This window comes from Ambystoma mexicanum, chromosome 5q (assembly GCF_040938575.1).
Source record: "Ambystoma mexicanum isolate Mex_15411 chromosome 5q, UKY_AmexF1_1, whole genome shotgun sequence".
Taxonomy (NCBI): Eukaryota; Metazoa; Chordata; class Amphibia; order Caudata; family Ambystomatidae; genus Ambystoma; species Ambystoma mexicanum.
This window is the reverse complement of record NC_090933.1, coordinates 836,875,710-836,901,702: the sequence shown is the minus strand read 5'-3', so window position 1 is coordinate 836,901,702 and position 25,993 is coordinate 836,875,710. Positions and strand designations below refer to the sequence as shown.

The following is a 25,993-nucleotide window of genomic DNA, read 5'->3' as shown; positions in this document are numbered from 1 at the left end:
CAGAATATTAGACAAGTCTTAAGTAAAGCCCCACTTATTTTCAGACAGCGGTGAGCGCTTAACGTAGATGGCACTCTAATAATTTGATTTAAAAGGGAGAGAAAAGCAGAGAACAAGTTGAAACAGATCCCAATACTTTTACCAGAACATAACAAGAGAGGGAGGCAAAGTGACTCGGTAACTCGGTCCAGGGTGCCTAAACCCCCTCCCACACCCCCTGTGGTACCCAGACAGAGTCGCACCACTTTTGGAGGCTTCTGTGGAGGCTTCTGTGGAGAAGCCTGCCAAAAGGTGGAACAAAGGGCTCGACTTGGGTTGGAGTCACAGAAGAGAACACGAACGCCATTTTAGAATCGAGTCTTGGCAAAAAATACCAACCGGCGAATAAATATTAATTAAATAAACCAGCGGTATGTTCGAGGCTATGCGAATTAAATAATTAAAGTTGGTAGCCTCGAACAATGGGAAAATCCCATAAGAAAATATTTGCGGTCGAATATAAAAAGTAGTTTCCACTGCCACCAGCCAAAACTCGATCAGGGGGGATGGAGACGTGCCGCTGACTAACAGACCCCGGGGCAATCGAATTCCCCGACCAGTATGTCCACAATATGATGGTTTGTACTGGTTTCTGTTAATAATTTGGGACTATAAAGCCAATGGTGACTTTACATGCCCTGGGAGACAGTAGTCAGTCCCAGGGTATGGAGTCTATGGTGAGGTGTCACTATGACACCCCTGTGTTACTGCACGGAGGGTGCTGTGTAACACACATAGGAAAAACACATGAGACCCTATGGAGTAAAGGACCCCATAGCCCATAAAACACATTACCAGTCAAAGGAATACCATAATCATGTCCAGGAGTGGGAGGAAAAGAGTCTCACTCTTGGCAGGAGGAAAAAAAAACAAACTCCAGAAATCCAGCAAAGCTGCTGTGGGACTCACTAGGTTAGGAAATTCAGCCTATAGAGAGAATTCTCCCTAACAGTTGGGTAAGATTGCCATTATCAAAATGAATGAGCATTCCTAGACTCTGCCCATTGACCACCCAAGAAAGGTGTTAAAGGGGATACAGGAGGAGATCATGGGGTTCGTGTGGAATGGGTAAACAAACGTGTATGAGGAGAGAGGTCCTGTTTAAACCCAAATGACGGGGGGGAGTGGGATGCCCAAATGTTGCAACCTATTTCCAGGCAGCACAATTGCAGGTGCTGGCAGAATGGGGAAGGGGAGGGGACATGAAGCACTGGGTGCAGATGGAACAGGTGGTCACGGGGGAGCGCATGTGAAAGATCCGCTGGATGAGAAGGGAGCATAGGCCCATGGGTCTTAAGAAAAATACCATAACAAGATGTGCTCTGGAGATTTGGGATAGGGTAATGTAAGGAACTCATGGTGGCAACAGTAAAAACAGACAAGTGATCACAGTTCAATGGTGTTTATTGAACAATGAATGCAGGGTGGAAAAACGCCTAAGCTAAACCTAAATCTAAGATGGAAGCAAGCGTCAACCAACAAATGAAAAATAAGGCAGTCCTAGTAAAAGGGCATATACTAAAACGACAAATTGCCAATTCCTTACAACTAAATACAGAAAGAGTGTGAGATAGGGTATCAAAATAAAGAAAATAGTGTTCAAATAATAAATCAGGATATGATTGCCTTGAGGTCTCCCCTCCCCACATTTTTAGCACGGGAAAAGGGGGGACTTTGGACCACAGCAGATGCACGAGCCAACAGTTCCGTTCCAGCTGGCACAGCACACGTTCAAGCCTTCTCAGCAGGGGTTCACAGTTCCATTCCAGCTATCGGGTTCTTCGAGGGTAAAGTCTCCTTTCAATAAAAGTGTCTTTCCTTAGAGGCCTGATGTACTCAACAAACACAAATTTCTACTTCACGTAGACTTTGGGCGACTGCTTCACCGCTGGGTCTCCCTCTTTTGGGCATAGACCCTAATCAACATCGTATTCAACAAATTCACAAGACAGTTCCCTTCTCTGTGAACTTTGGGTGATAACTTTCCACCCCTGGATCTCCCTCGGCCGGGCTCAGATACCAAATGACAAGGGGGATACTTCCCTTCCCCTTGTCTTGCAATATTTCTTGCTTTTTGCACATGAGTTGAGGATTTGTCACCCCTGGGTTCCTCTCTTCCGGGCTCAGACCCCTTTCAATATTTGTCTCGGTTCTCAGCCTCCCTCTTCCGGTTTCACTATGGCTTTGCACAAAGACTCTTTAGCTTTTTAACTTTCAGCAGTCTTAATGCCTTTTCTTACAATTCTCGTGGACATCCCTCTGCCGGGTTTACTTTTGTCAAGACAATGTTTGCCAGGACTTTAGACTTCACCCCTTCTCATCAGCATCCCTCTACCGGGTTCACTCTTTCCAATCTTTACGGAACACACTTCATGTATTAATGCTCATCATGCGGTATTCCCTTCCCTTAGTTTTCTCAATCTGTCGGTCAAAGACTTTCAACGGTACAGAGGGTTTGACAAGACCCCTGTATGAACACTTTGACCTATCTTTGCCTCTTCCTAAGGCCTTCTGGTTATGGTAGTCGTTCTACCATCGGGTAATCGCCCAGAGTTTCCTGCGTGAGCACCCACGTGGTGCTGGCCTCCTCTGTTGCTGGTTTTCCCCCTTGCTTCTCAATAGTATCTTTAAAAGTTCAAATTAGCCTTAGGCTACTTCTCGTTTAACACAGTTCGGTTTCTTATCAACACTCCCCTCGACTCACCGGCAGTGAAGTACCGCTTGGCTTTGGAGTCAAGGCTTTGGCCACCGAGACAAGTATCTCTCCCCGACTTGGTTATCAGTGGAAGGTCTTGCGTACCGTAGACATCTGCAGCAACACACACTGGCCTTTGTTCACAGTCTTACATTTCCATTTGCTGAGGTTTTACGGGCCTGGATGGAAAGGACAAGGTTACGTCTCTCCTTGCCACTGTCTCCGTATTCACCGTCTTTCGCCTCCTCTTGAATGGACATGCTGAGTTAGCCTTCACGTCATGCAGTCTGCCTTGCTCATCATGTGCTCTTGTGCTCCACCTTTTATCCCAGTGGGGAAGGGACAGGACCGTCACGTGTGTGTGATTTTGGTTAATTGCCTGACTTTGCCTGACCCTTGTGTCAGGACATAGCAGGTAAACAGCTTTATGAGTCTGTTGTCTTTCGTGGGGCAAAAAGGTGTTCGGGTCGGAAAGGGGGGGTGGGATAAGAGTGGTCGATTGTTCTACGGGGTAAGATGGGGAAAAGGTGCTATATGGCATTACAACCCTTGTATTCGAGGGGCTTTGAAATGAGTAGGAGGGTTTGTGAGGCAAATGGGAATAGCTAGGATTGTGAGATGAACAAGGGGGATTGTGGCATTTGTAGTGTTTTATTTGCGCAGGTTGGCAGTGCAGAATAACACACTTACTCACCGTAGTGACTACCTTACTCACAGTCCCCTTTCCTCCATACATGTGAGACATTCCGTCCTTCGGGATGGGACCGGAGCCCTTTTGTCAAAAAGCATCAAAAATGAAAAATGTTTTCCTTCTATTTTTACCTGGGGCACAGCACATGGCCGTAACCCTGCCCCCCGTAGCTCTGCCCCGCGCATCGCCCTTCAGTCCTTTTCTATCGCCAGATCTGGATCCATTTAAGCAATAATAGAGGATCCTTATTAGAGGGGACGGCAGAAGGGTGTATGGAGGAAAGAGGACTATGGACTAGGAATAAGATAGTCACTACGGTGAGTACTTTGTTATACTCCTTCATCCCGTCCCCTTTTCTCCATACTTGTGGGAGATTCTCAAGCACTCCTCACAGGTAATACGGGTGGATGGAAACTCCTTACTGAAAAAGGTTCTTAAGAACAGCCTGGCCGATTTGGGCATCGGCCCTGGAGCTCAGGTCCAAGCAGTAATGTTTACAAAAAGCTGATGGGGAAGCCCACGTAGCCGCCTTGGCAATAGTTTCCCAAGGGAAATACTTTTAGAAGACAACAGCAGCCACTTTGCCGCATACAAGATGGGCATGAATGCCCTTCAGAGGTTGATAGCCCTGAATGGTATACGCTTCTGAAATACAAGAGGCAATCCATTGGGAGATGGTAGCCTTTGAAGTAGGTTTCCCTTTTGGGTCTGCAAACGTAACAGAGTTGTGGGGAGACCTTAAGATCGCTCGTTCTGTTGAGATAGAACTTCAGGGCTCGCCTGACATCTAAGTTGTGTAGGACTCAGAGGCCGGATTAGGAAAAAATACAGGCAATGAGATAGATCGATTCAAATGAAAATCAGTAACCACTTTAGGCAGGAAAGAAGGATGAGTGCGCAGCACAACCTTATTGCTTTGGAAGGTAAGGAACGGACGTTCCACAGACAAATCTTGAAGCTCGCTTACTCGCCTTGCCGATGTCACTGCAATCAAAAATGCGACCTTCCAAGAAAGATATTTGAGATCAGCAGTGGCCATGGGTTCAAATGGTTTATGGCATAAGGCGGTGAGGACCACATTCAAATCCCATTTGGGGTGAGGATTGCATAGAGGTGGAAAAAGATGTAGACGACATGCAAAATGCCTTTAAAATGACTGATTCGTCCATGAAAAAGAGCAGCTGTCAGTGGACAGGTAGGCGTCAATGGCCGACAAGTAAGTCCTGCAATACAAGAAATGGATGCCTGAAGCCACCAGATGAGATATGAACGAAAGGATAGTGTCAATCGTAGCGTGTCTAGGGTCCAGCTGCTCAGCTAAACACCAGTGGCAAAACCGGAGCCACTTGCTCCTATACTGAGACCTCATAGAGATTTCCTGGCCACTTGGATAATGCGCATATTGTCCTCGGACAAGTTAAACTGCGCTAAGGATTTGAATTCAGGCACCAGGTTGCCAAGTTGAATGATTGAGGGGAGGGGTGCCACATCTGCTGATTGCACTGGTGAAGCAGGTCAGGAATCAATGGCAGTCTGATCGGAGGAAGAATCCACAGATGCTGAAGTTCCAAGAACCAGAATCTGGCTGGAAACCAAGGAGCTATGAACAGGAGAGTGCAATTCGATGCATTCCTGAGCTTGCAGAATGACCGATAAATCACAGGTAGTGGCGGGAAAGCATAGGCCTTCATGTTGTGCCACGGAATCTCGAGAGCATCCCCTAGGAAGGAGACCCCAATACCGTTCCTGGATGCATAAAGAGGAAGTTTCCTGTTTGTAAAAGTCGCAAAAAGGTCCACTTCTGGAGTGCCTCACTGGCGAAAAATGGCAGAGAGGACCTCCGTGTTCAGTTCCTATTTGTAGCTGCCCGCTGTCTGCCGGCTGAGTGAGTCTGCAGTTACACTGAAGTGACCCGAAATGTGTACAAGTAGCCAAATGCTGTGCTGGATGTCCCATTCCCAAATCTGAATGGCGAGATCTACAAGAGTAGGTGACTTGGTGCCACCCTGCTTGTTGATATAAAACAATGCCACGAGTTGTCCGTGCAGATGCGGACCACCCTGTTTGTGATGGAAGGTTGAAAAGCTTTTAGTACCAGAAATACAGCCAGGAGTTCCAAATAATTTGTATGAAACTGCCTGTCTTGCAGTGTCCTTAGATCGAAAAGCTGAAGATGATCCAGCGTCGCGCCCCACCCCAGAAGGGAGGAGTCTGTGGTAATTTTCACTTCTGGGCAGGGCTCCTGAAAGGAGGCCCCCACAGAAAGATTATGGATCGAAGACCACCATAGCAGATCCGTCGTCATGCAGGATGGAACTGGGATCATCTTGGAATCCAAGTCCAAAGTCTGACAACAAGAGCTCTGAAGAGCCAGCTGAGTATGCCTCATCTTAAGAAGTGCAAGAAGAAGAGCAGGTACGCACAAAGCCATGAGGCCCAGAAGTCATTGAAACCACCAAGCTGTCATGTCGGTTGACTGGAGGAAGAGCGGACACGTGGTGGATAGATCTGCAATCCTGTATGCCATTAGGTAAACCCTGGAATCGATCGTATTCTAACTGAAACACAGGAAAATCAGGTCTTCAGAGACTGTCATGGAAGATTTTCATCAGTTAACCAACAACCCAAGATGGAACAGGAGCTGGAGGAGAGACTGAAGATTGCTCGAAGCCGTCTGTGGAAATACGGATATACATGAACACCATGTAGCTGAAGGAAAGCTGCGATCACCAACATCATCTTCGTAAAGACACGCAGCGCTGAGCGGAGACCAAACGAGAGCACACAGAACTGCAAATGTTATACTCCAAGGGAGAACCGCAGATATTTCCGATGCGGTTTCCATATCAGGATGGGCATATATGCGTTCTGAACTTTATCCTGCACTTCCTTAGAAAACTGTCGCATGAAGCCACGCCTGGCGAGAGCTGTCCACCCCTACCAAAAGGCCTCGAGCTGAGGTATCCACGTGGTGTGCCGCAGCTTCCAGTAGATCCTGCGCCAGTACTCTGGCATCCGACAACCCGGCTTTAAAGTCCTCTAGCCTATCCGCAGGAATGCACTCTTGGAAATCGGCTAACTCTTTTCACAGCCTCTGATTGGGTGCTGCCAGGATGAGCCCGGTCTTCGCTTGACGAAGCTGGAGCGCAAGGACTTTCTTGCCCAAGGAGTCAAAAAGTTTATCCTCGCTGGATAGGATTTGAGCTGCTGCCGTTGAAGATGCAGCTGCGGCTTGGACTGGAGTGTGGCCGCAGCCACCACCGTCGAGGATGGGAGCGGAAAAGCCGATAAGGCTATTTCCTCAGAGGTGTGAAGCTTGTATTGAGCGTCAATTCTCTTGTTGATCTGAAGTCCAGTGTGGGGTTTATCCCATATTTTACGGGCCTCGGCCAAGACGTCCTTCTGGTGGAACAGGCTGGTACGCTCTTGAGGTGACACGGTAAAGGCTCCCCTAAAGCACCCCCTGCTGCGGAGTGGCGGCCTCAGGTACTGGAATTTCAAGGAGGGCCATCATATCCAGGAGCCGTTCATGGAATGCTCTCACCGAGTGGGGCTGCTCATTGCTGTCCTGATCCACTTGCTGCTCCTCCAACAAGGCAGGAGAAGAAGACTGGTCCGGTACACATACCGCCTCAGGGTTTAAAGTATTGTCCCGGTCCGCCAGTGTCTTCTCTATAGGGGACAACAGGGGTAAGGGAGGAAGAGGTGGAGGAGGTATAGAAGGAAGAGCTGGAGGGAGTGGCACAACCGGACCAGCATCGGATCGGCTGGGGCCGAAGGGGGGCCAGGAGGGTCAGGGTACACTTCCCTGAAAAGATGCTTGAAATATGCCTTCATAGGGTCAGAGTGCATGAGCCTATTTCCCAAAGAACTCATCCTCAGCCGAAGGCTTTGGCGTAGGTACAGGCAGAGGCCGCTCGTGAGGGGCAAACCCCTATAAATGCAAGGACAACAGTTGCCATGAAGGCCCACCACCGGCCGGGTCCACGTAAACCAGTGGAGCGGAAGCAGGAGGTAGCAAGACTGTATAAAGGAATGGTGTCTGAACACTCTAGTCCACTGACAGGCGGAACCAATTTCTGTTGTCCACTTGACGTGGAAAAGGCTGCTCAGCCCCAAAAGAAATGCTCCCAGTACCAGACGGCGTGAACGTCGGCGTAAGGGAAGTATCCAAAATGGCCACCGTAGACCATGGAGGTTGGGCCGCCATTTTGTTGACACCTGAAGAGAATTGTGTCACATGTGGAGATGAGGCCTTTGTCTCCTCAGGGGGGTCAGAGGACTTCAACAACACCTTAGCCTTGACACAAGGATCCTCCTCAGAGCCAGTATTGGTGGTCTGATGTTTACTGGACATCTTAGAACCTGCCACAAACATAGCCTCCCGTGGAGGAACCTGGCAAAGCCGGTAGTGGAGGAGTAATGGTCAGTGACCGACCTCTTTGCCCCCTCGACAGACCGGTACCGCCATGACCCTGAGCGTAGGACGGTTGAGGAATATACCTCATTGACAAGACCTTCAAAGAGGGTCTGTCGGTGCTGACCTTACCCTCAAAAAGAGGAACCTCAGAGTTTAACCCAGTACGTAAAGATCCCTCTAGAGGGGCCTCGAGCCGAGACTCGGTATGGAAAGCTCCAGAAACGGGAACCTCAAGTCGTACCCTGGTGATGGTGTGGAAAGCTCCAGAAATGGAGACCTCAGGGCAAACCCTGGTATCCAGAGCTACAGACTAACTGGGCTTAGCCTTAGCCTCCAACTGGGGGACCTCAGAACGATGTCTGGTACTGGCAGGTCCGCTGCGTGAAACCTCCGAGATTAGTCTGGTACGCCTATTAGGCCCTTGGGCACCTCAGGGGATAGCCTGGTGACAGAGCTACACAAGCCTCTCCCAGACCTGGAAGACCCCAGAAAGGAGTCCCATGGCTGGGGTGCCCTAAAATGTAAAGAACTTACTGGGAGTTTCTTCTTTTTGTTGATGAAAAGATGGAAATGAGGTGGAGGAACGCGCTGAAACACCTCTTCCCACTGAAGAAGACGACGCTGGAGTGCCCTGACAGAGGGAGTCGCAGTAGAAGCATGAATCCCAACGATGTTCCGGGCCAAAGCACACCAAGTAAAGAGAGTGGAGATCCACCCTAGCGAAGCGACGTTCGCAAGAACAGGACACGAATCCCAGATGCTCCGGCATAGATGGAGAACTAGGCGACCAAGGAACCAGAGCCGGAGCCAGAAGAAAGGACAACAGAACCAAAAATAAAATTCCCAGTGATGCTAGTGCGTCCAGCCCCGACTGTGCAGAGAAAAGGACTGAAGGGCGATTCTGAGCTCAGGAGGGTGGGGTTACGGCCACGTGCGGTAACCCGCGTAAAAATAGAATAGGACAAACTTGTTGATGCTTTTTGACAAAAGTGATCCGGTTCCGTCCTGAAGGACGGAATGTCACACAAGTATGGAGGAAAGGGGACGGGAAACGTAGGAGTAAATAATAATCAGAGGGACAGGAAGAAGAATGGTTGGGAGTATTTGGGTACAAAGTGGGAAAGCAGGGTTTCTTGGAGATGTGGTTTTCAGATCTACTGGGGTTCCGACTCCTAGTGTATTTACCAGATATGCAGGGGCCTTCGGTTGAGGCAGGAGAGATCTAATGGGAGGAAGATGTAATACAGCCTAAGAAGGTTTCAGGGATCTCGCCCCACTCTCTTTACTCTCTGGTACCATACCATGTCTCCCATGGGCTGTGCACCAGAGTACAACCCCGGACTTCCCCATCCCGGTAAGTCTTTCTCGCTCATTCACCCCTAGAGTTCAGATCTCAGCAGATCAGCCCCTCGTTGGCCACCCGAATAAGGATTTCTCGAGGTTCGCTATATGGGATACCCTCAGGGATTTCACAGAAAGCAAACAGGACGGTTTAGCCCTGTGGCTGTTGCCAAGGATACCCGTGCTCCGGAATCCAGCCTTTCCTCCGTGTACTGAATACAATAGGTTTGCAAGATGGGCAGAGAGTCGCCTGAGGGAGATTAGAGAACTGTATGACACTTAGTGCTTCAAAATATTTGCAGAATGTCTCACAGCATTTGGGTTAAAGGAGGGGGGCCAATTCGCAAACTAGTAGCTTAGGCATTGGGTGAGCGCTCCCTCAATGAGGGAAGGGGCAAAACCAGAACAGAGTGGGAACGAGTTATCACAGACAGTGTGACCAATAGAGGTCTTATCTGCACCCTCTGCAGACTTCCTAATCGGGGCGGCAGCACGGGGACCATTGAAGATAAGGGGCAATAGATGCTGGCAAACAATGTTCCGCAGTCGTCTTTGGGCTTTTTACCACGGCACAGAATCAGGAACTGAAATATAAACTCCTGCATAGGTGGCACTACACACCACAAAAGGTGAACAGAATGAGGGTATCCTGTTCCCAGTTATGCTGGCGAAATTGTGGAGAGGAGGGTTCAGTGAAACACGTTTTGGTGGCTACCCTCAGTTAAAGTGGGCAAACATGATGCTCGGAGCCAAGAGATGTATAATAATTATAATTGTTTGTTTATAGTGCTATCAATACCAGAGATTAGTTTCCAAGCGTGGGATCGGGATTCAAACCTGTGCAGCGTTGTCTTGCTTCCAAAACAAGCGTGTTGCCTTCTCACCAATAAAAGTTATAAACTTTGGCCCCTCTTTTCTAACGTTTAGGAATCCTGGCCCTCTGGTGCCAATGGAAACTGGGAAAAATGCACAAGTTAATCACCACAACGACTAAGTCCATAGTCCCCTTTACTCCATACTATTGGGGTTCCCTTTCTACAGGGGCCTGACCAGAACCAAAACTGCACAGCAATGGCCATTTTCTAATCTGCAGAAACCACACACACAGGTCCTTGCATGCTCTGCCCTGGGCAACCATCCTTCAGTCCTTTTCTATTTGTCAATACAGGGATTAGAAGACTGGAATGATTTTAGGGGTTGGTGGGAGGACATTTGAAGCAAAGGGGGCCACAGACAAGAGTACAGTAGTGAATATGTTTAACATATTCCAACGTACTGTCCACTTACCGCCACACTGCTGGGAGATTCCTACAGCATTGCGCTTTGTTTGGGAGGATGGAATCCTAGAACTAACCAAAGCGGCTTCCCAAACTGAGCTTTGCTCAGAGAACATACAACCATAGAGTAATGTTTCAATAAGACGATTTCTAAGACCAGGTAGTTGCACTGCAGATGGCATTTGCACATGCCTCTAAAAGGCAACAAATGCTTCTTTAGTCCGTATGGAAGGAGGGTGAAGACCTTTTGGAGATGCTTTTCATTTATGGACATGAAGTGAGCAACAGCTCTGTGTAGCTTCTATATCCTCTCCTCCATGATGAACATCTGCCTGGAATCAATATCCCAGACAAAGTCAATGAAACTCAACCTTTGAGAAGGCATCAAATAGACATTTCTTTGTATTCATCAAGATATTTAGAGAGAAAAGAAGGTGCAGCATATTTTGATGGTTGGACAAAGCCGACCAGGGGTGTTGGCGCATACCAGCAAGGTATACAGGTTGGGTTACATATGATCCTTGTGGACTCGGAGTTGCAATTAGGTCTCTGTCTCTGTCTCTCTGTCTGTCTCTCTCTCTGTTTCTCTCTCTCTCTCTGTCTCTCTCTCTCTCTCTGTCTCTCTCACCAAAGTTAGCTGTATTGGTGTGGCTAGATAAAGATGAGCAGGTAAATATTGAGATCCAAAGCACAGATCCAATAGCACTGGTAATGGTGTTGGAATGTCGGCTCTGGGATCATCATGGCGAATGTATATACTGACAAACCATACATAAATGAAATGTACTGTGTACATACATGTTCTATACCGCTGTACAATAAAAACATGATTTCCAAGCGGCAATATACTCCTGATCTGTTAGGATTGAGGTTTTACAATTATTTGTCAGTCTCTCAAACAAATATACTGGTAGGTTTAATCTTGTGCACTACTGGTGTTCAAAGCAAAGATATCCAAAATACCTGTAATGCAAGAGTGAGTATGACATTCTTGGACCAAAGCCAGGACATTGTGGTTACTCACTTGTACATTGCTTCTATGCCAGCTTTGGCAGAGGCACTAGGAACTACAAATCCTGACCCACTTTCAGCATAGATTGTAGTAATCGCCAAGAATGCTGCTCCTGAGAAAAACAAGAAGAGGTGAAATTGCTTATGCATATACAAGCAAAAACAAATTACAGAAGTATGCAATTTAGTAACAGAAAAAGCAAACATTTCTGGGATCACAAAATACACAAATGCAAAATGTTTAATGTGTTGTGTAATTGAGGCGTAGGAGTACCACAAATAAAGTTATCAGTCAACAGCAGTAATCCTGCAAATTCACTCCTGTTCAAATTGTTTTTTTGGGAAACGTTTTTCCTTCAAAGGACAACCTACACAGAAGGGAGGTGCGGGGAGTGATGAGGGTAGTCTGCCAGATAACAGGTAGTGCAAATCAACCGTAAGATGACTTCTGACGTGATCCAAAGGAAGTGAGACTGCATACACGGATGCTGGTCGCTGAGCATAGACGCTGGGGGTGTGCAGTCATTTTTTCAAATGCAATATTTTCGAAAGTCATAATGTTGAAAATATTTATTCGAAAAACAAAAATGTTGAAAATACAAAATGTCGACTTTTTTCCTACTTTTTTCGAAAAATAATAGTACATGCAATATATAAAGAACATTAAGGATATACAAGGTAAGTATTTATATTTATTTTATTAAGCATATGTAATTTAATATTGAAACATTGCAACATAGTATTACAATATTTATAATATTTTTATAATTATTTCTTTTAAAAAACTCTTTATTTTAGTTTAACTGTAACAAATATTAATAAATATTAAATAATAAATAGGTAGAATGCTTTCCTGACGTTGAACATTCATTATAACTATATTCCATTAGATGGCGCTATTGCATTAGAAATGTACAAATACATATTGCTGTTATTTGTTATTTTTGTTGTTTTGTACGTACGTTACGTGAGTGTACGTAAGCATCACCGCCATTTTTAAAGTTCATTCGAAACCGTTCCCATTGTGTTCGGGTCTCCGTTTCTCAGTTCATGGATTTTGTGGATTTGGTTTTTTTTCACTGGACTTTTTTGGAACCCAATGGCTTTTTTTCTTCCGGATTTCATGGATGTTATGGTTTTTTTGGTTCTATAGACTTCTCTCATGGATTGTGGTTTTTTTGGGGGATTTTTGGGATTTGTACCTTTTCATCTGTACTGTATTTCACTGTTTTATACTGTGGATTTGGATTTTTCTTGGGTTTTTTTGTGATTTTCCTACGGATTGCCATTTGGAGTTTGGGATTTATGGAGTTTGCAGGTTGGTGTATTTGGATACGCTTGTGTTTTGATATGTTGGATCGTTGAGGCTACGAAACCATAAGTACTTTTAACATTTTAAATTAAATGCTACTGAATCCAGATAGTTTTCTTTATTTTGTTCATCAAAATCATGTACCAGTTGTTCAAGTTTTTGTTTGTGATCTCTGTATTTATTTCTTTTCATTTCTGCATTTGCTAATGAAATTGTTTGTGACAGTCGAAATTCCTGGTCTGTTTGCTCATTTTGTAACTCCTTTAAAAAATGCCGCAAGTTTGGGTTTTTGGTATTGAAATGTTTGTTTATTCGGCTATGCCATCCTTCTAACGCATTGTTTGTTCTTGGTTTCCCCTCTAAAGTTGCTTGGTAGCAATTCCACAGTTTTATATTAAATTTGGGCCTGCGTCTTGACCCACTCCGGGTTAATTGTCCTAGCCAAGTGTTCTCCATATAATTTAGCAAGTCTGAATTTTCATCCTCATGATTTTTATAATACTCACTGTCAATCAAATGTTCGTAAAAATGTATAACTTGATCCTCTCTAACAAACGCCAAACCGAAAAGTTTTTTAATGTTATATTGAAAAGTACTGTCTTCTGTATATTTTGTGCTTAGTCCCAGTTTCTGTAATTTCATCCAAATGCTTTGAGTAACATGAAAAAAACACCCCTGTATCTTTGTATCTTTATATATTGTAGGAAATGCTCTGATCTGTGCAATTTCAAAATCCATGATTATATTGGTGGGTTGGGAATCTGGTACAGTGTCTTTAATTTTGTTAAACACGATTTTATTTGTTTCTTCGCTTTTCTTTGGCATCAAAACATAAACAAGCGGTACAAGTTTGTTATTTATTGTTCCATGAATGGTTGAAAATTGCTGAAACGGTTGGGGACACACTTTGAATGTGGCATCACTTTGCCATTGTTGGCTTTGACTCAGTTGCTGGAAGTTTGTAGCAGTTGAAATTATTATTATATTTTCGTTGTTTATTTCTATGGTTGCATGGTGGAATTTTTCTCCTTTTGTAGTTACTTTAAACACTTCTGGTATTGTCACTTCATTGTATATTGTCGGTGCCGGTGGCAGATTTTTTGTTGTTGCCTTTTCCGGTTTACCGTACGCTGCATTCGTTTTTCACCAGGCATTTGTGCCGATATGTGTGACGGTAACTTGTCACATACAGTTGAAATTACTGAACCACTTGCTTCACCTTGGTTTTCTAATGCCTTGCGTTTGAGTTCGTGAAGTGTTTTTTTAATTATAATATTTGTTTTATCCGGCAGATGGTTATGTTCGCCTTTTATCTTTATGTTAGAAGCCTCTGTTATTGCCCTTGCATTACATTTTGTCTTGCCATACTCTGTGCACTTCCAATATGCGCGTTCTTTTTTTTCTGCCTCTTTATAGTAAATATATCCATTGTAAACCATTTGTTTACCTCCTTTTTGTGAAGCTATATACTCCACTTTGCCATTTTTTAGTCTAAAACAACGAAGAAAAGAAACTGTTTTACTATTACTGTCACACATTTATTTATAGTAAGATATTTCAATAGTAGTTATGTTAATATTACCTGTTTTAGCCTGAAGTAACTGTATACCATTCACTGTAATCTGCTCTGACGTTGGGTTCTGTCAGGTACTGACGGTTTTTCACAACCGTCATCTGTTCCTCTATATTTAGGCACTGTTCTTTACTCGTGGTCGTCACCTATTTGCTTAACCCTTTCTATTCTTCATTCCGTGGGGTTTTCATATGTGTTACGTACGAGGGGAGGGGGGTGACTGCGGGGTATCGGGTGAGGGGGTTTGGGGGGAACCCCCCTTATTTAAACGGTACTATTGATGACACTTTACATTTGTATATTACCATTGTTGGTCGACTTTTTTTTCGACATTTTTCTAAAAAATGACTTTTTCTATTATATGTATGTTTTCGATTTATTTGTTTTCGACATTTTTCTTTCGGCATTTTTGTATTTCGGCATAATTTTTTCGATATTTTGACTATAAACCGACACTGAGACAGTATGCTCCTTGTAGCACTAAGTGGAGTGAAGAGCCACATCCTGGCATGAAGAACAGAGTCAGTTCGGGAGAAAACTTGAAGGTAGTGGTCACTTAGCAGAGTGGAGCAACTAAGATTGATGCAGCTAGTGCACAGATTGCAGCGGATATCACAAATTAATGCAGGGACCAGTGGTATCTGGATGGCTCAGATGTGCCGGTAGGTATCATGAGTAGTGTGAAACCTTTTTTCATCAACTCACCTGCCATGACTGTAATTCTTGTGCTCCTGCTCTCTTGACCCTGGCAATCGGTCATACATTGTTTATGTGTGTTGTGCGTTACTTAGGTCATGTCATTGTTGCCTTACACTCCCCGTTTTCAGCCAAGTTAACCTTGGAGCCAAAAATGATACTCGAACACACAGGACTCCTGGTTCTGGTTATAGACTTATTTAATGATAAAGGGGTTGGAAAATGCTTCAGTGTCCCCAATTTAGGAGGTATTTCCCTACCTCAACCAAGCCTAAGGGCCTGTCCTTTGTCAAGATGTCCAAAGTAAAAGTATGTCCTGTGTCCGAAATCCTATCCTAGCCCTCACACTCAAACTAACTTTATGGCGCTAACGGTATTGGCTCTCGCTCTTGAAGCGCACAAATGTTCAAATCCAACACAAAGGTATAACTCCAACAAATGTTCTGAGTATGCAATGTTCACAGTTCCAGGGAATTAAGTTCCTTGTAGCCCAAGAGGAAATCTCCCTACTCTTGGTATTGTAATCAACTCCTGGGGAAATAGCCCCCTTCCCCAGGTTTCTCTGAACTTTCAAAATAGGTCAAAATCCTAAGAGCGTGAATCTTCCTTGGGATTCTCTTCTTACTGTATTACAATTTGGGTGTGGGTCCCAGACTCGCAGGATACATGGTATACTCCCCTGCCAGGTTCTCTTTCACATTCAATACAACTCAAAATCCTAAGAGCATGGTTCTTCCTTGGGACTTTCCTATGCAGTTTATTACACACATTTGACTTTGCCTGCAATACTATCCTGCGAGGACCTTTGTGCAGTTCAGTTACCAGAATTGACTGCCAGGTATACTCTCCTGCCAGGACTTCCATGCAATTGCTTCACACACTTGGCTTTGCCTGGTATACTCTCCTGCCAGGACTTACATGTACAGTTCATTTACAGGGTCCCATACCCTCTTCTCAACTGTATTTCGGGGTGTGCTAGCGGCAAACACACCCAACGTTCCCGGGGCTTCCAACCCTTTGACACTCTTGCTTCTGGGCTTCCCTGAGTCTCCCAGCCACCTTCTAGCCACCCGCGTAGCTCTCTCCTTGGTTTGTCTCTTCTGGACAGTGGGGTGCCTCTCTCAGGCTCCTGCAGCTCTCGGGTACCTGTGTTGCTGCTTTCTGTGTGGTTGGCTTCCGTGTATTTTTCTGCATGTCTCCCCTTCTTGCTGAATCTAGTCCAAGGCTCTAGTAGCTTTCAGATGCCTGTGCTGCGGTTCTATGTGCGGCTGGTTTCTGTGCCCTCCCCAGGGTGTTTCACCTTCTTGTCGCTGCTCTCTGTTTCCCAGAGCGGGCACTGCATCTCCTTTCAGTTTCCTGGGGCTGCTAGCATGGTTGCTCCAGCTGTTCTGCCGTCGCCAGCTCGGTCTTCCCCAGGACCCCCAACACGCATCAGGGACAGTGAACTATCTGGCTGCATAGCAGACCAGGATTTCAGCTATGGCGCTGGTACCTCGCTCTGCACAGAGCTGGAGAACTCCTCATTTCATTTCCCGGCATGATTTTAAACCATGTCGGGCCAATTGGATTCTCCCTGCGATTAGACCGCTGGTGTTGGTGCTCATTCAGAGTAACCATCACTGCTCCCTGTCTCTTCCTCGTCTCAGTTTATGACCTGCTGTTCTTTATGTGATTTCGAGGAGGCCTTTTGTTGGTTATTGTTAGGAGTAATCAGGTTCCATGTGTTTATAAGGACACCCTAAATAACGACATACATTTTAAATGACATCTGAATAATGAAAAAAGTCGATTCTTTTTTTATTTGGGGGTTCCACTCCCTAAACCCCCTGTTTCTACATCCTTTTTACCCTCCCCCCAACTACCCCTGCCCCGTTTAATCCGGTATCCCTTACCCCACCCTATATATACTTTTACTAACAAATTCCACTTTTTGTCGTTATTCAGGTGTCGTTTAAAATGTTTGTAGTAATTTATTTTTGTTATTAACACTGCATACCGAGCAATCATCACAACTCCTTGTCTGTGATTTCCCTCCAGAGGTGTTGATCAGTGGTCGAAGTGTATGAAAAGAAGTAGTGGAACTAGGTTCTCTTCTGGCCTACCCAGCTCCCCACAAACCCCATTGCCACGCCCCTTACACACACAATACAAACCCACAGACAAATGCACCTGCTGTTTAAGGGAACGTTCAGTGCAGTGCAAGTTTCAAATGCTTCCTACACTTTTACTTTAAAACAAAACAATTCCGCAACAATTTCCTTTTAAAATAAAAGTATAGGAACAGTAAAACTTAATTAAAAAAAGTAGAGGAGCACTGCTCCCAACCGCCCAGCTCACTTCCAACACTGGGGTTGATTAGCCATAGCAAGGATAGTGTCTGCATTGGCTTGCCTGAGGTGTAGACCAGTGTTGGAGTAGACCTTCTTGCCGTATGATTCAAGAGTCTTTTCTTCCTTGTTCAAGAGGGCTGCTCTGACAGTACTAAACGAGGGCGCTCAGGGCTTGGCATACATGGATGCTGCAACGATAATGGATGACAGAGGTTGCGGGTGTGTCTAGAGAAGCATGCTGTCCCCCTCGACCTGTATGAATTTAGCATCCAGCTTTTTGTTAATGGGTTGCGTGGAGTGTGGCTTGAGCCACTCCTTCTTAGCCAAGCCCTGCATACCCTTCTGCAGGGGTATGCCATACCTTGCCTCCGCCCTGATGCTTAGGACCTCTGCCAGAAAACCTGCCTCAGGAAGCTCCTTTTGGGGCTGAGGGATGCCCAGGTATTCTGACAGGCCAGCAATCCTGTCATGAAAGGCTTTTGCCGAGGAAGGTGTGTGCTGCTCCTCGTTGTATATGTCCTGCTAGTCATTCGCCCCGGTACGGTTATGCCAGCATCCTTTGGAGGTGCTTCCGGAGTGGGGTTTGCACCAGGGCTACTGGAGCTTCAGGAACAGGCTGCTGCAGAGGCGGAGCTTGAGGCAGGATCATGGGTTGTGCTGCGTTGGGTAGTGCGGGCGAAGCTGGGGGCAACAATTCCTTGATAATGCCCCTGAGAATGGAGCCCATTTGTGGAGACCACTTGAAAGACATGAATTTATCAAAAAACCTGTCCTCACAGGCTGGCTGTGCGCGATCCTGCACTGGAGGCAGTGGCTAAAATGCCTGCTGCCTCCCCAGCACTTGTCTGTACATGGGGTCACTGTACCTTGAATCCGAGATAATGGGGTATGATGTGGACCAGGTGACGGGCGTCATTGGTACCTAGTCTTCCCTTGGAGTAAAGCTTCTGTTGGTCACCAGACTAGCGGGCCTGCGCACCTGCCTGCATGGGTTACTGCCTTTGCAGTTCAGGAGTGGTAGCCATCTGGTCCCGTGCCGCTGCCATCTTGTCCGTGCATTGGGCACATGGACCTGTAGCCGGCGTGTTAACGGGCTCGGCCAGCATGTTCGTCTGTCCCGGCTGCACCCCGCCCTACACCTCAAGTGTACACCCGGTCGGCTGTGCGGCCTCTGCCTCCCGGCCAGTAATGCTGGTCATGCATATAGACGCCCCCTTGGGTAGGGACCAGGTATCAGGACAAATCTTGGTAGTGGCAGAACTCACAGGCACCTCGGCTGTGGGCCCGGTAGGGCCTTTGGTCCCCTCGGCTGTGAGGTCAGTAGCTGTGTGAGCATCAATGCTCCCTGTGCCGGTGCAAGGGCCAGATTGATCCCTCTCGCCAGAGGGTTTCCCCGGGAAGGAGTCTCCTCTGTGGGGTGCCTAGGAAAATAAGGCACCTACCTTCTTTGTCTTCTTCCGGATGTAGTCCTTGATATTCTGTGGAGGAGTCTTGTTAAACAGCTGTCGCCAACGAGTGAGCCAGTGTTTAAGCAACCTGGCCGTGAGAGCGTCACACGTGGATCACCCGTCCTAACCGTGGTCTTCACCAAGGCACCGGAGACAAAGTGCATGCAGGACTGATGTGGGGCAGGAACCGTTGCACGACGGGACCTGCTAAAGCCTGTCGAGGCCGACATGCGCCGGGGACAAACTAGGGCACCGGTGGACGACGGTGTTCCCAAATCTGCAAGAGAAAAAGAAAAGAACATACTTTGGGGAAAGCGCATGAAATTACAAGGCTTGGGGCCTCACCCAGGAGGGCTGGTGGCAGCGTTCCATTCCCATCGATGTGCAAAAGGGGCTGGAGGTGTGGCGGCAGTGGGCGGGGTTAAGGGAGCCCGCAATTCTGGGGCTGCGCGCCATTTTTATCAACATACTAAAACACATAAAAATATGAACATTTTGATTGTTGCCAACAATATTGGTCGCAATACACATTTCTACTTCAAAACAGTCTTGTATTATTATCAAGATAGAGGTGAGGTTAGTAAAGGAGCGTGAGGGAGAAAATTATAGCAATGTTTTAGCCCTCTTAGTTTTTCTTCCTTTATTTTCCTTTATTGTCACTGCTTCCATGGGAAAAGCCTGTTCCCATGAGGCCAGGAAGGTGAGTCCGCTAGCCGGTGGACCCCCTGGGGGTGGAACTCAGTGGATGGATCTCATGGGGAGGGAAACACTCCATGGGACCAGTGACAATTCCCTTGAGAGAATGCAGAATTTCCCTCCCTTAGTTCTGCGCCCCCCTTCCTTTCATCCCACTCAGTACCCTGTGGTGCCCCACACCTCTATCTACCCAAGTCCCAGGAGAATACTGAGACGAAGAAGATTGCCACTGAACTATGTGATGATCATCAGTTCAGTACTGTTACGAGGAGGAAGGCTGGAGCAGTGAAGACTACCTATGGGAACCAGCATTCACAGTCTAGTTGCTGGAGACTACCTACTGGTCTCCCAAAGTACAAATCAGAAGTGAACCAAAGAGGAAAAGCAAAAGTAAATTGGACGGAGACCCGAAAGAAATACAAAGGCAAAGCCGAGATAAGAGGATCTGGGACCCTAAGAAAATCAAGAAGAGAGAGATTGAAACAAACTGTATGCAATATCCTATGTGGAACAGAACCTGGCAGGAGACTACACAAAGTCTGTTCAGATGGACATTCAGTGAAGTTGGGGTAGAGAACCCATGAAAGCAACACACAGGGTCTAGGACCCATATGAAGTTGGACTAGGCTCACAAAAGCAAGGCAGAAGGGCCAGGGACCGACACAAGAGTGAAGAAACACATAGTGAAGAGGGTGAGGGCCAGAACAAGTCAGAGGTCCTGAGGGCGTAGAAAGAGGTCTTGGACCCACACAGAAGAGAAAGGAGCTGTAAAACAAGTCAGGGAGATCCCAAACCAACCCAGAGGGATCTGGGGCCCATGTGAAGGAGAAAGACATGTTCTGAAATTCAGAGTTCTATAGTAACTTCTGGCAGGATAGTAGTGCACCAGACTTGGCACTACAGTTTTGAGTTGGGAGAAGAAACAAGGGGAAGGGACTTTCCCCCTGATACAAGGAAAATATGTTTTGTGATAACAAAAAGATCTACATTTAAGTGAAGTCAAGGAAGGATAGTGAACCAGACTTAACACTGTGTTTGGGACTTGATACTTGGGAACTGTGTTTAAAGAGTCATTTGTGTTTTCACACCACAAACTGAACTTTAAAAGTCTGTATATGGAACAAGAGAAGCCTCCTTCTGGAGCAAGAAGATTACCAGTTTTTCCTTAGTTAGTTAAGCGTAAGGGACAGAAAGAGGTTTGGACAGTGGACACATTATTTTACAAGACAGCCTGACAGAGTCCTTAGTGTTTTGTTGAGGTACGGCAACCTCTCATAGAAATAGGGCAAGATAGGTTTTTCCTTTTCTTTATTTTTCTAATAAAAGTCTTTGCCAACAAGCATGCCACCACTGTGTCAGACTCATACTCCTACAACTTTTCAGTTCTCAGAATTCTGTTGCCTTTAAGCTTCTTCAGAAGGCACGCTGTTTGTGTGGCTTTGGAGGTCAAAGTCCTTTGAGTTTTCAAAGAAGACAAACATGCAGATGAATTAAGAAAAACAAATCCTTCTCGTATGGTTCCTTCAGTTCTATGACATATAAGAAGCCGCTCTTCCCCAGGACAAGAGACGAACAGAAGTCGTCTGGGTTCAGAGGTTCATTCAGAAATACAGATCACACCAAAAGGATAGAAGCCCTGACAATCTCTGTCACCCTGTGAGAGGAAGACTGGTCTACTTTTCAAATATACAGGACCAATTGGTCACACATACCTAAGCCCTCAGCACGGTTCAGCATTTAGTTCTCCTTTTCACCACCAGCATCAGGGACGATATGGTGGCTTGCTTTCAACGCTCCAAGATCTGCAGCACAAGAAGACTAAAGTGTGGGTGCCTCAGTCTCAGAAAGGATGGGGATTTTACTCCTGGACATTAATCATGCACAAACCAGGAGAAGACAAATATAGACTGATTATGGACCTGCAGAAGCTGAACAACATTGGAAGGTCCAGGACCTTCAGGATGGCGTTGTTATAATGAATCATTTCTGGCATTCGAAGTGGGGAATGGAGGTTGCCCGTGCATCTCCAGGATGCCAATTATCACTTCCCTATCGTCAGGAGTTATCAGTGCTTCCTTAGATTCACAATGGGGAACATTCACTTTCATTTCCGAGTCCTCCTGTTTGGCCTAAAGTCGGCTCCCAGAGTCTTCACAAAGCTGTTGATCCCCTTGGTGGCAAGTCCTACTTCAAAAATGGTTTCAAGTCTACCCTTAGTTAAACGATTGGCTGGGCAGAGCCAAGAACATGAGGATGTTTATTGTATGCCTGCAGAGGGTTTGCCAGTCTCCATCCACCTTACTGCTTCCCTCACAGTCTCTTCAGTCCATCAAGGATCAGTTCTGAAAAAAGGAAGGAAATGTTTTCGGCTGGACAGGTTGTATAGGTTGCAGGGCTTCGTATGTTACATTTTCAGAAGACCATATGTGACAGCATGAGTCCTTCAGACTCTCCTGGGACACGTTGCCTCATGAGTTGAAGTAGTTTCTTGGGCCAGTCTTCACCTGCAACCAGTCATCCAATATCATCACTTGTTCTGGGATCCTTCACCAGGGATCCAAGTCTGCCTGAGAGCTAGCACCTGTCCCATAGTTCTCAGATCATTTTCCTACAGATGCCAGTAGCCTGAGCTTGGGGGCAACTGTTGTAAACAAAGCCCTCCAGGGGGCAGTGATTCCAAGAGGTAAAATGTCACTCCTCCAATTGGAAAGAACTGGCAGCCATTGGCAAGGCACTGTGGTTCTTCAAGTTCCAGCTTTGGAAACAAGCTGTAATTGTTCAGACAGTACTGTGGAACTATCCTTTGCGCACTGCCAGGGTGGTCTGAGGTGCTGGTTCCTGGGAAACCTAGCAATGTCCATAGTTCACTGGGCAGAGCCTCATCTGGCATCTCTAAATGCGATCAACGTCAGGAATGTGAACAGTACAAGGGCAGACAGACTTGTCAGGGTCTTCCCAACTGCTGGGGAAATGATCCTCCAAGAAGCAGTATTTTTGGAAATCTGCAGCAGAGTTGGGACTCCATACTGATCGAGCTTCAGTTGAGTCCCCCTTGGGTGCTACCCAGATGGCAGTCTCCCCTACAAGTGAAGGCGTTGAAGTCCTCACTCTGTCCAATCCATGGGGGATCTGAAAATTGTAAGGTGAGCCTGCAGAAACATTAGTGCGCTCCCTGCAGACAGAGGTGGTGCAGAAGGCCTGTGGGTCTTCTACATTCATGTGACTGTCACTGAGCCACCTTTGTGGACTGGTGTGGAGGGAAGAATCTCCCAGCCTTGCAACGTGGGATTCTAGTCATCCTACGATTCCTTCATAAAGGAGCTCTGATGGGACTTTCATTTTCATCCCTGCGGGCACAGTGGGATGAAATATGCGCATTTGGTGACATGGGTCCCTTAATCCATTGAGTGGACCATTGGTATTGTGATGAAATCAATGGATTCATCAATGATTTCCCAGCGGTGACCTCCTCCCATGTGGCCGGGGAACGGCAGCCGCAACCTGATCCTGGCCCTGGGGGCAGCTGTATGAGGGAGGATCACATGGAGAGAGACAACCTCCAGGGAGATATCCAGACTTCATAGGGTGAGACGTGGTATCCGCCCTTCAACCCATGAGGAAGACCCCCTAACACCCAATACCCTAAAAGTGTATTTGTTCCCCCCTTTAGGGTGAATAAAGAAACCATATCCCAATATTCTTTAGGTCAAACTGTCATCTATGATCTGAAGAATAGAAGCGACAACAAAACCCTTTTCACTCCTGGTTTGCCTTCATGCGGAACTGACCTTTCATGTGGAATCATTGAGAGAAATTCTCCAAATTCTGTGCATCAATGGACTCCAACTCCCACAACCACCTAAGTACTGAGACAAGGGGGATGAAGGAATTGGTGCAAAGCAAAAGGAGCCTCAGGCACAGTGACCGTGCAAGTTGTTTGGTGAAAACATGTGCGCAGGACATTTAGAAATGGCAACCAAAATATCAGAAATGGTTCAGGAGAGGACTAGGCATCTTCCGCAGAGGTGTGTGAATGCTGGAGACATGAGCCGGTGTGGCGGAGCAGGGGAACTTGCCAGCAGATAAGGAGACATGTTGCGAGAGCAGGATATGCAGTGGAGATGTCAGGAGCCGCAAGGGAGTTACTGGGTGCTCGCCAGCTCAACGAGGCAGCGCAATCCTTACTGGGACCTGAAGGGAAGCAGGTGTGCAGGAGCAGAGCCGCGAGGGAAGCCAGCGAGACGTCTGAGCAGCGCAGAGTAGGAAGCGAGTGGCAGAGCTTCACCGTGTGAGCGTGAACAGGACAGAAGGCACTACACAGAGCCGGTGAGTCAGCCCAAAGCAAGTGGGGCACCCATGGCATTTCGGTGACCACGCCAATGACAATTTGAACGTTATGAGATTGCCCAGACAGAAACAATAAGAACATTTTTTAAAGAAAACAGGGCAGAGTGCAGACCCAAACCCCAATAACATATGAGTGCATGACATGCAAGTGTGGGGAAAAGCTTGACCAAACATTGAAACAGACAGATATACCGACCCAAGAACTGTATATGCAATTTTGGATATAAAGAGGAACTATAACGTAAGAGAGAAGGCCTTGCAAGAGAAATATACCAGGCAGAGGAAATCACATGAAACGTCCTGGCAAGAGAAGTACACCATGCAGTCGGAAGTACAAGAGAAGTCCTGGCAGGAGAGTACACCAGGCTGTTAGAAGTGAATACAGAGTCCTATAAAATGTTAAAGAAGGACAGTGTTTGTTAAGCAAAGAAGACATTTGTGTTAAAGAAAGATCATTACAGAACTTGTTTACCTAACAGAATTGTTGTGGGCCAAGAAGAGACATGGAGAACGGTTAGATCAAGAGACATTGCCATCCCATTGAAGAATCCAGGGGAAGGGAACCACCCTCTGGATCCATGGTCTTTTTCATCTTGGAGAATATTTATTTTGGAGCCATTATAGTTTTCATTTATCAGAACTTTTCCCCAATACCAGGTTAAAGACATTTCCCTTCTCACTTTATTATTTTGTTTGTAGTGTGATGGGCAGGATAGAATCTTTGGACACAAGGACGGCTTTTTGATTTCCGACAACCTGACACAGACCGATCAGATCCTTCGTTTTTTGGTTTTTAGGTAGGAGAACTCCTTTTTCTAATAGGGTCCGAAAAGCATTTTCCCAACCCATTTAATTTGAATAAAAGTCTTTAACCAAAAACATGACAACTTTGTGCCCGGCTTTCATTTCTGACCCTTCACAGTATCAAGGTGCCTTAAGAGGATGACGTTCTCTAGGCCAGAAGCACCATCGGGTGAAAGCCCCCTCCCCATCCCCATGGACTTTCCCGGGGAGGGGCTCCATTTGAGCCTATACAATCCATTGATTTAAAGTGTATAACATTGAACATGTTCTTGGTGGCTGTCAACTCGGCCTGACATCTATGTTTATGATGCAAACTTTCCTTAATTCCCAAGGTTTCTTCGTGATGTCACAGGTCTAAAAGTAAAGTTTTACCAGCTTTATTTACGGACCCCACTTCTCGGCAGGAACAGGCCTGCCACTGCCCTGATGTTAAAATATCAGTTATGGATTATCCTGAGTGTACCAAGTCTGTTAGGGAAACTGCCAACTTTCTGGTTACCTTTGAGACTGGGGGTGTGGTCAGACGGAGTCCACGGCCACTATTAGCTGGTGGATGGTAATTCTTATCCCAATGGTTTATGATCTAGCAGGTAAATACCCCAAGGGCCCGTTTCAGGCAAGATCCACTGGCTACCTCAGGTGCCAGTGCTCAGGAAGTGTTGATTCAAGACATTTGTAGTGGTGCCATGCAGGCCAGCCCCAACACATGTATTGGGCACCATCAATTGAATGCGGAGGGTCCCAGATCTACGTCATTTGGTATTAGGGTGTTGCGCTATTGTGAGAAGCCTTGTTGTGTTAAAGGCTGTTGAGGCTGTGCTCCTGGCTTTATCCTGCAGATTGCAAAAGCAGACCTTGCTGGTAAAATTTACTGAATTGTGCCAAGTGCTCAAGCCACTCCCACTCATCCCAGCATTCCATTTCTACTAGCTTGATTGCGCCATTGCCGTGAACGCGTTACTGTCTGCAATTGTTTGACCACGCAGTTTTATTGGGCTGTGTCTAGTTGCTGCATTCGGTCTTTCTAAACACTAGCACTTGCATGTCGCAAGCACATAAATATGATTTATACACTTTAAAGACCAACATGCCATCGAAATTACAAACTCTTAAACTCGTGCAACGTCTAAAATGCATGCCGCTTAAGGAGAAACACACTAGTTGTAGGTTGAAAAGTCCAGTGCCTGCAGCCCTGATTAAGGTGTGCTCAGACATGCGCTCTTTTTATCCGGCGGGTGCAAGCAATGGAGTTTTGAATGAGGTGGATAAGAACATTGTAGCTTCTACAGACAAAAACTCCCACTCACAGGGCT

At 46.3% G+C, this 25,993-nt stretch overlaps 1 protein-coding gene across 1 annotated transcript in view; it reads right to left on the bottom strand.

The window, feature by feature from the left end:
* Positions 1-25,993, bottom strand: part of DECR1 (2,4-dienoyl-CoA reductase 1) — a 541,630-nt gene that overhangs the window by 213,110 nt on the left and 302,527 nt on the right. The window contains exon 6 of the mRNA XM_069621325.1: positions 11,488-11,587. Within this exon, the coding sequence (XP_069477426.1) occupies positions 11,488-11,587 (100 nt within the window). The remainder of the gene's footprint in view (positions 1-11,487; positions 11,588-25,993) is intronic.